General features: G+C 37.9%; 1 protein-coding gene across 2 annotated transcripts in view; it reads right to left on the bottom strand.

Annotated features, from left to right (window-relative positions):
- gnb1l (guanine nucleotide binding protein (G protein), beta polypeptide 1-like) overlaps positions 1-11,777 on the bottom strand; it is a 32,851-nt gene extending 21,074 nt beyond the window's left edge. The window contains exons 1-3 of one of the 2 annotated variants that reach the window (XM_030144566.1): positions 11,631-11,777; positions 5,056-5,205; positions 1,878-2,049 (exon numbers count right to left, since the gene is read on the bottom strand). In XM_030144566.1, coding sequence (XP_030000426.1) covers positions 1,878-1,987 — 110 coding nt within the window. In that variant the 5' untranslated portion in view covers positions 1,988-2,049; positions 5,056-5,205; positions 11,631-11,777. The remainder of the gene's footprint in view (positions 1-1,877; positions 2,050-5,055; positions 5,206-11,630) is intronic. The other variant, XM_030144565.1, reaches the window with a different exon arrangement.
- Between the last annotated feature and the right edge of the window lie 3,346 nt (positions 11,778-15,123).

The following is a 15,123-nucleotide window of genomic DNA, read 5'->3' as shown; positions in this document are numbered from 1 at the left end:
ACTGATTTTTGGATAAATCCCCTTATTCAAACATTTCAGATGAATGTAAGCGTGAGAAGTAGGTATGTGGTCCTGTGCAGTGGTGGATTTTATGTTACTTAGGTTAGTCTTAGGTAGGGATGTAAAGATTACCGGTATAACGATAAACTGTGATAAAATTCCCAACGGTTAGTATTACCGTTTAAATTCTAATTATTATGATAACCGTGTTTGATTACCCCACTTTCAAAGAGAGGGAGAGAGAGAGACTTTTTACCTATCTATCTATGAAAAAGAAACTAACACAACTTAAACTTGATATGGAAAATGGCTATAAGGTGCCATCTTTAATGCACGTGTATGTTTGATGTTTACGTGTTAATATTTGAATGTTTCTGCAACAGAAAGTACATTATGCCAATTATTTTATTTGTTTTTTGTTTTGTTTTTTTTTCAAAATACAACTTGGTTTAATTATTTCAGGTTGTGTATAAGTAGTTTTTGAACATTTTGTGCATACTTCAACAATACCACCATAATAATGATAACCGTGATAATTTTGGTCACAATAACCATGATGAGATTTTCAAATCGTTACATCCCTAGTCTTAGGTACAAGTACAAATAAAAACACAATGTTAGGATCAATGATAGGTATATTTGTGAAACCATTAATGCAGAGAGGCACATTAAAAGATGGTTATATGGAATTAGATAAAATGTTTGTAGAAATTAAAATCTCACAGGTTCATTTTAAGACCATATAATGATTTCTAAGGCCTAATTATAGTGTATTAAAATAAAAAATGTCACATATTTTGCGATTTCTGAGCCTGTAAACACCCTATGTATTAATGCAGTGCAATTGGTGAAAACTCATGTTGCAGTTATGGACAATTATAATGATTTCAATCTGCTTTCTTGGTCATTAAGAAAAATACAAAAAATTACTGGTCATTTTGATATATATTATTTTTTATATTTGTATATTTTGGCCAACTGAAACTTGTAATACACTATTTTTAAAAAGGTAGTGGCTTTTTTGCGTTGTTTTCTCTGCTCAGTCTCACTGAATCCTAAACACCACAACAGACACTTGACCTTTACATTGCAGGTTTTGGCAGTGATGTAACTGCACAAACTGAAATTGCAATTAAGATTGCAATTCAATTAATTGCACAGCTCTTTCCTGTATGAGGGGGCTTCAAAAAGTTAGTGGAAAAAGCATATAGCAGGACATGGTTTAATTCACAGGGCCCTCAGTTTTACACAGATGGACTTAAAGGCTGGTATCACTGTTTGCGTGTACTGTGTACTGGCCTAGATGGAGCATATGTTGAACTTTTTCCACCTGTCCTTTTCCACCAACATTTTAAGATTTTCTCCCCACATTCAAATCCAGACTCAAAACTCACCTTTTCAGAGTAGCCTACCCTCCATAAGTTTCACTCTCCATTTTACATCCTCATTTCTATATATTGTAATTATTCTCTTATCTATTTGCTTACTTCTTTGTATTTTATTCATTGTCTGTTTTAACTAGATGTACAGTGTCCTTAGGTGTCTTGAAAGGTACTTCTAAATAAAATCTATTATTATTTTTATTATTATTATTATCATTATTATTATTATTAATAATAAAGATCCTTTATTGTCATTCAATATGTGACATGAAGAACAAAATTACAATCCACAGGATCAACAGTGAAACTAAAAATAAAAGAAGAACCAAACATTTCAAATAGAAAAACAAGATAGAGAAACAATAAAAGCAAAATGCAGATAGTATAGTAAAAAATAATGAACATGGAGAAGGGGAAATGACTGGAATACACAACATAATTACACCAGAAAGAGGAAAAAAATCTGACTTGAATACAAAAGTCCTATTTACTCACCCAGAAAACAGAAGAGGAGTGGTGCCTCCATTGCAGCTGAAGTGAAGGGTGTTGAGGGGCCCACCAGCCCCCCTCAGGGTGTAGACTGGGGACGGAGTGGGGCGAGACATCTCCCAATCATGCAATCAATGTACAGAAGCAAGACGGCAACAAACTCATGGCATGACACTCCCTGCAAAACACCAGGAAAGACATGAGTCCAAAACAAGATTATATCCAAAACATTTGAAATTAATTTGCCACACAGAGGGTGGATGAATTATAAAGTGAGTCATTGTCTGACTGATGGGAAGGAAGGCTTGGAAAAGCTCACAAGGCGAGCTGTAAAAAGTGGAAATTAATAACAAGCCAAAGCTTTAACACCCTTATCATACTCTTTCTGTTTTTGCACAAACACTGATGAAAATCTGCCAAAAGAAGCTCCTTATTGCCTGGAAGCCTCACTTCCACAGGAGACAATTGTGTTTAATGCAGCGTCTGTATTTTCTCTATTGTCAGGTTCTCCAAACCCTGTGGCTGTTGGGTGCAGAAAGTCTCTCTGAGTCTTCCTCCCTCTAGTCGTCTTGATAATACCTCTCTTACTCAATACGTCATAAATCACAACCTCTGACAGCTAAATTACAGTAAACAGTTGGAGATTCTGGCTTCTCACTCCTCTTGTGATCAACAGCCGTTGTCCCAGAGGCAGAGGTACCAGCTAAAGCTTTTATGTCGTTTGTAGACTGAGGAAACCCAACCGACCGCAGGTATGTGCAAGGAAATGATGCGTCAACCTTAACTACAGTATACCAGCATGTGAGTTATCGTCAGTGATTGGCTACACGCTGATAGCCATCTATCCATCAATTCTATAAACTGTTTATCACGCCTGAACCTCAGGGGCCTGAAACCCGTTTGCACCAACAGCCAGTGCACCTGAATTCAACTGTTTTTCGCTCATAAAACAGTCGAGGTCAGTGAGGGGAACTCTGCGCTCGGTCATCTGAGTTAATGAGCAGAACCTCACCACTCCCTCACACATGCATCGGCCCCCTCCTCTACTTTTACTTATCATAACCCTTGCTCCCTGCAATCAGCAGACTCTGAAACTGGAGCCCGAGGCATTCAGGAGCAGCTCATTTCAGGAGGTTAGTGGTTAAATTGTCCATGTGAATCTATGAAGCGTTGATACAGAGCCTGGTCCAGCCTGTCTAATTAAAGGCACTGAGAATCCACCTTAACATCACTTCACCCCGCCACGGAAACACACATGAACAAACAAGGAGATTTTTTTTACTATAAAGACCCAGTATAAAACCTAAACCTCTTTCTCGTCAAGAATCAAGAAAATGTCAGCCACTGTTTTTTACATTTTATTTGTTATAAATAAATAAAAATCCATCTGAAGAACTTTAGCTTCCTCATGACAGAATGCTGTGAGGTACAGCTTAAAATTAACACTATTTATTTGAATACCAACTGCTTGTTATTAATGCAATAATTATATTTCCATAAACAACAATATCGCATCTGTGTACAACATCTGCAGTACGAGAATGAAGCTGTATGAAAACAAATTTGTGAATTTATACCTAATAAAATATTTATGGGACCGGCAACATACAACTTCCCTGTGAAAAAAAGTGATGACAGCGGTGGAAAAATAAAAGCTCTTCAAAATTAAGAAGCTGAGATCGTTTCCTTTATATAAAAAAACAAAAAACCAAAAAAAACATTTAGCATTTATAAAAGTACTTGTCAATTCTTATCGTAGCCTGAATATGACAAAATGTGCCGCCATGTAAAAAAAAAAAAACTGCATGCAGGATGTTATTTCTTCAATGCTCACAAAAAATTATTTAACTTTACCTCATAAAAAAGCTCAGGTGTCATCCTCAGTCAATATGGACAGTAAAGTGGAGGAAGAAGCTTTGCTGTTCAACCATTCAAAAACTCAATAACAGACTGAGTTATGTAGCAGAAGACGACAAATGGCCCAGATGTGATGTCAGGACTTAACTCTCTATAGCAAATATCAAACCTCCTTATAAATACTTAAAATAAATCAAACCTGGCATATGGTAATGTGCAAAAATCTTAGGCAACCTTTAGTATTTAGGGTTTAAATGAGCATACATATTTATTTCCCGGTTTCTTTTCTTCATATACAACAAGAAAATATAGGAAATATGTGCAAATAACACAAATAAACCCAAATGAAATACCTTCTATAAGTAACGTGTGTAGTGTGACCTGTGTTCCCATATGAAAAAGCGTTCAAAACAGTAAAAAAAAATCTGACATGTGACCAGAAAATGAATGCAATAAATCTCATACTGTCTGAACAAAATGTTAAATGTAAACAAAGGTCTCACCAAACACTTAACATGTTGGTTTGTAGACGTTTTTCCCTTGATACTGTACGTATTTTCTGTATATCCAGGTTCCATCTCAACATAGACAGAGTAAAGCATATTCAGATTCAAAGATTCTTTATTGTCAATTCACTAGATGCATAGAACATAGAGAGAATTGAAATACTGTTTCTCTCTTAACTTGCTCAATGTTATGCATCTAAAAAGAGGTAAAAAAAAAATAGAATACAAATAAATAAAAGGTATAAAGAATAAACTATAACAGGATATAACGTGTGGTCATTGTAACTTTGATAAAACAACAATAATAATGGTGGCCCAAGACTTATGCACAGCACTGTAATTAATTATTTCTGATAATAAAATCTGTCTCGAATTCTATCAAAGTCTGGATCACGCATATTTGTGAGTCAAACCAACAGGAAACTGCTCAGCCAGTAACTGTACCAACTAGTTTTTGTGTGGTATGAAGAAAATGGCAAAAAAATGTCAACAGTGTTTTTGTGAGGGTCTATCAGTTAAGCTGCTTGTCCTGTGAATGGGTGGGTAAAGCTGCATTCCTGAGACACAGTCCTGTCCTCATGCGAGAGTGTGACAGGGGGGAGGCTCTCCCTGATAACAGGTGGATTAAGCGTCCCTTATTGTCCTCCTGAAGCCGGCCTGAGTGGAACTGTGAGTCACCCACACAGAACACTGAGACGGCCTGTTTTTCACTGTCTGGGATTTTCAACTTTCCACCGTCAGTCACAGCCCAGTGTCAATCAAAAACACCAGTGTGGGACAGTGATGGACATGTCACTGTGAAGGGCTCAGAGAGTACAAACCTTAAACATGAAAAACATGTAATGGCCACTTTCTCCTGACACTACTTCCTCAGTGGGCTGTTTCTGCCGTTTTCCAGGCGTCAGCGTTTCCAGTTGCTGAATTGCCCCCCCCCAACAATGGGTCTGCTGTGGTGGCTGCTAGTGAGTCACCTGCGAAACCCAAATACAAACATGGAGGCTATTCAAGACGGGAGAGACAAATACTGAAAACAAAAAGGACAGTGGCAGGATGTCAGTCACATCTATTTACACGGATGCTTTAATTGTTCTTTAGTAACTCAGAGAAGCACAAAAGCAAATAATGAAGCTGGTCACTTATCGAGGGACTACATTTCATAGTGAAAATAGGGGTTTGTAATATTAGTAAAAACCTGACCAGATGACTTGAATAGCTCTATTTGGAACCTTGTGTCTAAAATAGTTTTGTTTTGAGCATTCAAATCTAGCCTTGTGATGTAAAACAAATGCAAAGCGCTTTTAACAAAGTAACTGTTTTTGGGCAACAAGATCTGAAACAACTCCATGCAACTGACACTGCTTTTTAGCTACCTAATCTGACTTTTCAGTATCTTTCTCTGGTTTCCCAGGCTTTGTCAGGTTTAATCAACAACCGGTGGAGGCGCATCCCACAGCCCTGCTTCAGTTTATCATTTTAATCACACAACCGAGACCAAACTCTGCGTATCCAAGAAGCAAAACACGAGCAAATCATCTTCTATCAGACAGACTTCTTGTGTAATTGTATAAGTGCTTTGTATCGAGTAAATAAGGTAAATAAGTCATTGCATAACATGTCTGAGTTTGTTTTCTATACTTAAATGTTTAACATGTACTACTTATGTACTGATGTGAATGTGTGTTGAAGACTGTGCTTTACTGGGGGCCATTTTTGATTGTTTGTCATGCTAGCTAGTGTTATACAGTGTTGCTGTTGTTAAAAAAAAAAACAAAAAAAAGCAGTAGAAAGGCACTGAAGAACTTGGCAGTGAATGTAAGGGTTTTTGCAGAAAAAGGGAACTGAGTCCTCTGGAGAGAAATAAGATTACACAGTATTGTCATGGATGTAGTCAACTAACCACAACAAACCAGCACAAAACACAAACGACATATGAGCAAATGCATATCTCCCATATTAAACCTTTAAACTGCCTCTAAAGCCCACTGAGACAAGTATGTTATTTGCACTATATCAATTAAACTGACTTAACTTTCAACATTGCACATCCTATTGCACATGTGCACACTGTAGTGACAGTTCTAAAACAATATATGGTGCCTTATCTCAATACAACACCTTGCTGGTCTAACTCGACTACAATATCCTCAAATACAGTAGCTTAAGAAATCATAGACTGTTGGCTGCTCTTGGTTTTAATAAAGTTACAAAGCTTTAATAAAATGCTGGAGAACAGAGCCATGATAGGTCTGTAAATTTCTACCCCGTAGAGTCTTAATAAAAATGTCCACAGAAGAAACCTCAGAAATTAGAACAGGGTAACAAGCTCATTAAAGCTGTGTCGCGGAGGGGGTATAATAAATCAGACTGACTGATTAATATACCTGAGCTGGGTTTGGGAGCCAGTGGGAAGAGGCAGCAGAGGAGGACTGAGGCTCCCGTTGGCCCCGTAACAGATAAGACAGCTCTGTGTAATCTGACTCTAAGTCCGTGGATAAAGGCAGTTTGTCTCTTCTTGGGCCGTCTGTCCACACCTACTGGGTAATTAGGCCTAATTATGAGAGAAAGGTCCGCTTCCCCTTCATGTTATTAAATAAGAGCCAGCCTCGTCCGCCAAGCATCTCTCAACACCAGCAAGGGGCTGGCGACCTTCAGATCAAACGCAGCCACTATCTGTAAACCCCCCCACCTTCTCCACTGCAGCGCCCGTTCCCCTCCTCGGCATCATTGCACATATGAGAGGGAGGCAGGGCACAGAGAGGCTTATGATATGGGGCATCAAAAGTGAAGGGGGAGTCCTGTCGAAATTCCTCACTTGGCTCTCTTTGGTATCATGTGATCGGCAGATACCCCACCTGAGCTGCCCCTTGTCAAATTCTGCCATTCATAAATAAGAGCAGAGAGGCACGGATATACTGATCACAGGGGTTTATTATAGAAGCTTTATAAAGCCCCACCTTCACAAGAGCCATTATGGAGGCATGGGATCCCAAGATCCCCAGCTCTGATATCAGTGTGGTCAAATATGAGATCTGAGCTGCATGCTGAAAAACTGAAAGCAGATTACACATAACTCAAAAGCATGCATTCAAGATAGCTCTTCTAGTGAAAAGCCAGCTTTCAAGCCAATGTGATTTCTTTTCTTCAACATCTTTGCCAACAAAGTTTAAAAAAAAAATCTGAATGAAAGACACATAAATCTTCCACTGTTACCACATCATACCACTGCTATTGGTCATTTTGTGGTTTATTCAAAGGAATGGTCTTATCTGCCATTAACCTGCTTTTCATGGTCTTCCTAAGCAGGGCACTTCCACCTCACTGGCTGGTCAGTGAGTGGGGGGTGTGAGTGGGCGGGTGGGTAGTGAGCTGGCTCTGTGTACCATTAGTCAGCCTTTCTGCTCTTATACCACCCCCCCCAACTAATACAGATCCCTCTATGGAGGAAACCAACGTGCCGAAAAGAGAGCCAGCTCCATTATAAAAGTCCAGTTAGACAAACGTGGGAAGTGTTGAGGAAGACACACGCCCTTTATTGTGTCTAGGTGGGGGTATCTGGACTGGATAAACAGTCCAGCGTCAGATAGAGGCTGAAGTCAGACACAAGTACACCAACACCCACTGTCAGTCACAGATCCAGTGAGCGGGAAGAGGTGGCATTGTTCGCGTGAATGGCGTGAATGCTAAGCAGGGGCCATTGCAGATAAGAGCTCAATGCCTTGTGGGTGTCACTGAGGCAGGGCCTGATCGAGCACTTTGTCAGAGCCTCTGGATTTAGGGGGTCCTGACTGTGGTCACCAGGTACCTGGGAGCTTATCTGTTTATATTATCACCCATTTCCTCCATGCACTCATTTACCTGGACACTCCAGGATAAAGAGACACAAGAGGGCTGACAGCTCAAGTGTCATCATACATCACCAGATTTTTTGGGTGTGTTGGACCACAGATTTGTGGGGATTTTGCTGTCCACAAATGAAAGATGAAAATTAGCCAGTGTTATGATCACAAAAAGGCATCAAGCAGCAGAGGATTGTGAGTATGGACAACAAAATGTAACACAACATAGCTCCTTGTGTTACTACGGTCAGTCCGGCACCTTCGTGCAAGTGTTGAGTGACTGCATCAAGACTGAGTGACAGAAATGTTTGACAGTTAAACCCTGTGCAGAGAATCTACATCTGGACATGCTACAAATTACACATACTGGACACATGAGTCACCACAGAAAAATTGATTTTTTTTAAAATACATTGTTCACGTAGAGCTGTCAAACATTATCTGATACCATCGTTTAAGGTTGAACTGGAAGCATTTCTCAGTTTTATATAATTATAAACTGAATATCTTTAAGGTTTATTATGATTGGGCAGACAAAACAAGATACTGAAGCTGTCTCATGTTTATGGGGAAATTGTGAGGGGACAGTGTTTTACCATTTTCAGACGTTATTAATTTAACTGTAAATCATTAAGAGTTAGCGAGCTTCATTATATTTCACTATATCACCAACCATTAGAGATAAGTATGTTGTTTGTTACAGAAGAGGCTTTTATACATAATTCATCCTATATTTCATGATAACAGTTACATTTTACAATGGTACAGTACATTGTGATGGAAGACAGTTATGTTTGGTTAAGTGTAACTGACTGGAGTTTGTCATAAAACTAATTTTCCTGATTTAGCTTCTTATTTGCGAATTTATTCCCTTGACGATATAATATTTACCTAAATCATCCTTCAGTGAACTGGAGCAGTTATTCCTTACAATACGGTAGCAGTCACAGAAGGCAATTAAATACTTTTGATTACCTCAGTAAAAATTCAGATACTTGTACTTGATCTGAGTGTTTCCATTTTAACCCATAAAGACCCAAACATCTACCATCACCCAAAATCATCTACTGATCTACAATGTTTAATACCTGTTGATCCACTAATCCTATTAACACATTAAAATAATTCAGCTAAAATACAGTTTGTCACCTTTTCACGGTCATCAGATATGACCCATTTGGATGTTCAGTAGTTACCATGGAAACGCCGTCATTTTCTACAACATTGATTCACCAGTAAAACCCATGGAGTTGGATCAATGACAGTGGATGGGGATGCTGATTTTTTTATTCAGTTAATATGTTTTTCAGAAAAAGTCACATTTTCTTCATTTTTCTGTTTTTGATATAATAACCTTCAACTTTAATCTGAGCATTTATGAACATCTACATGATCAGCAAATTACAGGAAAATACCTGATTCTAGTTTAAAAAAAATGCAAAATACATAGGATAATAGTACAATGAATGATGATCAATCATTTAAGAATGGTTAAATATACAGGAAAACATCATTTGGGAACTGCCACAAAAGCAGCTCTGGGTCTTTGTGGGTTAAGCAACATTATACTTCTACTTCACTAGGCCTATATCTCAGAGGCAAATACTGCACTCTATTCCACAACACAGATTAGTATTTTCATGTTGGTCTTTCCTGTCCAATGAAAAAAAGTAGAATGACACATGCTTACTAAAGCAGCAATAATATTAAGTTAAATACATCATATACAGCTCAGGAAAACAATGAAGAGATCACTGCAATTTCTTCTGAAATCAGCATGTCTGCATGTATGAAAGCCATTCCATTCCTGTGTCAGTTGAATTCCAACACAAGCACACCTTATTCTACTGAATAAACACCTGAAATACAAAAAACACTACTGTGGCCATCATTATCTTCTTACAGTAGGAAAAAACTGTGCTATCAGTACCGCAAAAGTAATTGGAATCCAAAAATAACTATTGAAAACTAATGGACTTCTACTCTGACAATGTTCCCAAACTCTGAGGACTGGTTTTTCTATCAGGACAATGCTCCTGGCCTCAGCTAGGTCAATAAAGGTGTGGATGACGGACCATCAGATGACAACCCTGTCATGGCCAGCCCAATCTCCAGACCTAAACCCACTTTGAAAACTTCTGAAGGAAGATGGATGGTCACAAGCCATCGAACATTACTGAGTTTCTTGAATTTCTATGCCAGGAGCTGCATAAAGTCATCCAACAGCAATGGAGGAGAGAGAAGACATGTGAAAGCTGTCATTGAAAATTAGGGTTATTCCACCAAGTACTGATGTCTGAACTTTTCCAAGTTACAACGTTAGTATTGTGTTGTTTAGAAATGAAGATGAACTTGTTTTCTTTGCATTATTTGAGGTCTGAAAACACCTGCATTTTTTTGTTATTTTGAACATATGTCGTGTTCTGCAAATACATGCTCTAAATAACAATATTTTTATTTGGAATATGAGAAAAATGTTGTCGGTAGTTTGGAGAATAAAACAAAAGTGTTCATTTTACTCAAACACATACCTAGAAATGGTAAAATCAGAAAAAGGGATAATTTTGCAGTGGTCTCTTATTTTTTTTCCAGAGCTGTATAGTGGTAAAGCAAAGACAGGGACCATTTTATTGTGTAACTGACAAAGGAGATTACTACTACACTATTATTTCACTGATTTAGTTCATTATTTATGTATTTGTTCCCTTGAACAAACATCCTCCAGTTAGCTGTTAACTTATCCAGTTCGCAAATGAATACTTTTGAGTAAGTACAAATTCAAATGTTTGTAGTTTACTATGTAAATATATAAATATCTTTAAATTGTATACTTAAATTTTTATACTTTTAAGAACGTTTATTTTTACCTGCCTTTCTTTTGCACTGGTGTGTTGCATATTGCTGCTGTAAACTTTTAAATTTCCCCATGGTGGGATCAATAAAGTCTTATCTTTATGTGAGTGTTTCCATTTAGGCAACCATATATTAGTATTTCACTGTATCTTAGAGGGAAATATCGCATTCTGTTCCACAACACAGATTAGTATTTTCATGCTGATCCTTCCTGTCCAGTGAAAACAAGTAAAAAGAATAGTATAAATAATGGAAAAACACTGATTGTCACTATCATGACATAATGCCTAACTTAAACCTTTTAATTTAAAAAGTATGTTAGGCAAAATAAGTTTTCATTGCAGAACTTTTTTATGGACCCTGTGGTATTAGTACTTTTAAACACATAAATACTCAGATTACATTTGTCTTCCATCCCTGTTTGACAGTAATATACTATCAAATGATGCTTGCTGCTGTGGACTTTTTAAAGGTTCATGCAACTCACAGCGGAAAAGCTGTGAAAAGAACCTCCTGCCAACCTACCACAACTTTACTGTAACATAGTCTTAAATATAACTGGTATGTTAATTTGTTTGAGTCATTAAATACAGCTGCCTTTCGGAGGGTTCTGTATTATCTACAGCTGGGGGACAAAACAGAAAAGGTAACACAGTTAGCAACAAGCTAGCAACCACCTTTAACAACAGCTACCAAAATACAGATACCTTATTATGGCATGGCGAGGCGTTGTCACAGGGCAAAAAGGGTCAAAAACCGACACTTTATGAAACAATATTTAGCTGAAACAGGTGTTTTGACAGTTGTCAGAGTCAGCCTGCTCAGCTAGGAGGAGATACAAAACATGCGCCGGATTCGAAGGACCCCTGTAGAGTCAGTGGGCTGTCCGTGAAACTGCCTGTATAGAAAAACCAACCAACTCATTCTGCTGCAGTACAGCGGAAAATATGCAGTAGTATTTTCTGTGGGTCTCTCATTAATGAATAGAATAGAATAGAATAGAATAGAATAGAATAGAATAGAATAGAATAGAATAAAGTTTTTAAATTCTTTTTATATTCCTATTACCTCTTCCTGTTACAATATGCAAAATTTTATCATCCTTAAAAACTATAAACACTTCCACAACTATCAGGAGTAAGTGATAAGTATAGAATGTAGAAAGCCTCACAATTCTTCACAAACAGGAGAGCCTTTATTTTTTTCATCCTTTTCAGTCTAATTGAGAAAGAGAGACAGAGAAAACATAGGGCTCTAATCCACAGTGCACACAGACTCCTTTCATGAGAGTGGTGGGAGAGACCTTTATTTGTCCATTCCTATCATGGAGAAAGCGGGTTTCAAGCTCGGCTAGGTCTGAGCTGGAAGATTAGATGAAACCAGAGTGTTTTAAACCTCTTCTGTGGCTGTGGATTAGAGTCAGCCAGTCCCTCTGCATTCTGAGATGAAACAATGAAGAGTACAGGTGGACCAGTGAGAGAAGGTGCATGGCGTGATGAGCAGTGTGAGTTTTCAACCCAAACAATAAACTATTCTATAGAAAGATGACTTCAAAAAAAAACAAAAAAAACAAAAAAAACAGGAAGCATCCACAATTTTATCCGGTCAAGATTAATTAACAATGTTTCCTAAGCAACTTTCATCACAGAATCAGGATGGCAAAAAATATTTGGAACTACATACAGAAAAAGGGTTCCATCTGATGTTTTTCTGTGCATCAATTTTAATTTGCCTGTGACAGTCTTCTTGAAATGTAATGTCAACTACCAGACGGTGCAGCTCAAATGAGATCTAGAATATTTTGGATGTGCGGTAGAGGACTAACAGGCTATCTAATTTACTAATGGGGTGGATTAAACCTATAAGCTGTTGATGACATACATGAAAAAGGGTAAGGTGATGTCCTGAAGTAGGAGTGAGTTTAAACCAATTAGTCCAAATGGAGGTGGCTGGACAGTAAGCCCTCAGCAGGAGGTGGGAGAAAGTGTCTGCTGCCCCGCATACCTGCAGATCCCATGGCCAACATCGTCATCAATTATTCCGAGCATCTCAGTTTACCCAAGGGCAGGGAGGTGGATGGGACAATGCCAGGGTGCACTTGAGAGGTTGTGCCTTGGTCTCCCAGTGGGTCCGAGAGCGAGTGGATGGAACAGCGTGACAGGGTTAGGGTGTGTATACAGTGTCGTCCATCCAACCCAGGAGTTGTAAGGAAATCCCTGGAATCCCACTCTCGCTCCAGCCGCCTGGCCACGGGGGCAGGCAGGTCACTTTACAGCTCATCACCAAATTAGAAAGGCGCTGGGTCAGACTGAACTGCAGCCAGACCACAGAGAGATAGAAATAGATGGGAGATCTACGATGCAGTCTGCTGGCTCCGGTCCCCAGACGCCTCTCTCATAATGGAGAGGTAAAGAACTGCACTGTACACTGTGGAAGGAAAAGTAAATTAGACTGTGCTTTTATGTAAACCACACAACCTAAAGCACCACATATACTATGAAGGATGAGAGCGAGAGGATGTTTTCTTTAGAGAATGCATTACTTTTGTGTAATGTTTTAAATGAAAAATTACCGCACAATCATATAGCTCTAGAAAAAAAAAAAAAAAGATACAAATCCAAAACTTCAAATCTGAAATACATGGAGCCACTTATGCGATAAAGAACAAGATGGATGATCACAAGCTGTCAAACGACTCTGAACTGCTTGTATTTTTGCTCCTGGAGAGGCACAAAGTATTCAACAGCAATGTCAGAGATTGACAATGAGCATGCCAAGATACATGAAATCTGCAACTGCAAATATTAACATTAGTATTTTACTGTTTAAGAAGGAATATTAATGATATTAGTGTTATCTTTGGTCTGAAAACATTTTTTGCATTGTGACTTGTCTCCATTTTCTGCAGATAAAGCCTCAGCAGTGTGTTTGTGACCAACCTGGATTCTGGTTATGGAGACTTTTATCATCAGGGACTCCACTGCCTTTTCACCGTCAATACTATTGACTTTCACAGACAGGTTTTTCCATCAACAGACAGGAGAGGACTAAAGTTAGGCAAATGTACTATGCTTCCATCCAAGTGCAGCTAAAGTCTGTTCAAATGTGTTTGAACTGGAGCCAGTTTTAGCTTCTATTTTAGGTTGGATTGGTAGAAATAAAGGGTGGGTAACTAAGGTGGTAACCTAGGTCATATTTTTCTTTACGCATGGCAGCTGTCATCCTTTTACTCCTTGCAGTGCACTGTATAAACAAACACAGTGCAAAAATCCAAATCTTACCAAGTGTATTTTTCTTATTTCTTGTCAAAACATCTCATCACACTTAAAATAAGATAAGATAAGATAAGATAAGATAAGATAAGATAAGATAAGATAAGATAAGATAAGATAAGATAAGACTTTATTGATCCCACCATGGGGAAATGTAACAGTATGCAGCAGCAATATGCAACACAACACTGCAAAAAAAAAAGGCAGGTAGAAAAAAATGTTAAATGTTAAAGCATAAAAATATAAGTATAAAATTTAAAGATATTTACATATTTACACAGTGATTGCACATATACATGTGGGGTATTGGAATGGTGGACGGTCACTGTGAACTGTTATACAGTCTGATGGCTGTGGAGATGAATGACCTGCTTAATTCAAGTTTTTTTTGTTTGTTTGTTTGTTTGTTGTTGTTGTTGTTGTTTTTTTGCTTAATTCAAGCAAAAAAATCTGCCCGTGGAACAAATGAAAACTGTCTTGGTAAAAATTTCTTGAAATAAGATTTTCAAAATCTATTGTCTAAAAATAAGTTCTTATATCTCCCTGAAAAGTTACTCTTTAGGTGATTATGTCTTATTTTAAGTGTGATGAGATATTTTGACTAAAAATGAGAAAAATACACTTGGTAAAATTTTATTTTTGCAGTGCACACAAACTCTTATATTTTCATCTTCAGCTCCTGCTTCATCTGATACATACTTACAGCATTCTGTTTTGCTCCAGATATCTGCTGTCTGAGACAAACTCTACCTATTAGTGCTATGCTACTGTCAATATGCTTCATCAATCTCCTCATACGCAGATGACTGGAATCATCTGCAGAAGACTTTAAAGTTGAGCTCTTTCATTCCACCTTCAAAAAGTCTTTACAACCATTACTACAGGATCACTGGACATGTTTTTAGTCTTTTGTTTTTTTATACATGTC

Source organism: Sphaeramia orbicularis, chromosome 9 (assembly GCF_902148855.1).
Source record: "Sphaeramia orbicularis chromosome 9, fSphaOr1.1, whole genome shotgun sequence".
Taxonomy (NCBI): Eukaryota; Metazoa; Chordata; class Actinopteri; order Kurtiformes; family Apogonidae; genus Sphaeramia; species Sphaeramia orbicularis.
The sequence above is the reverse complement of the archived record's forward strand: the minus strand, read 5'-3'. Positions and strand labels throughout refer to the sequence as shown.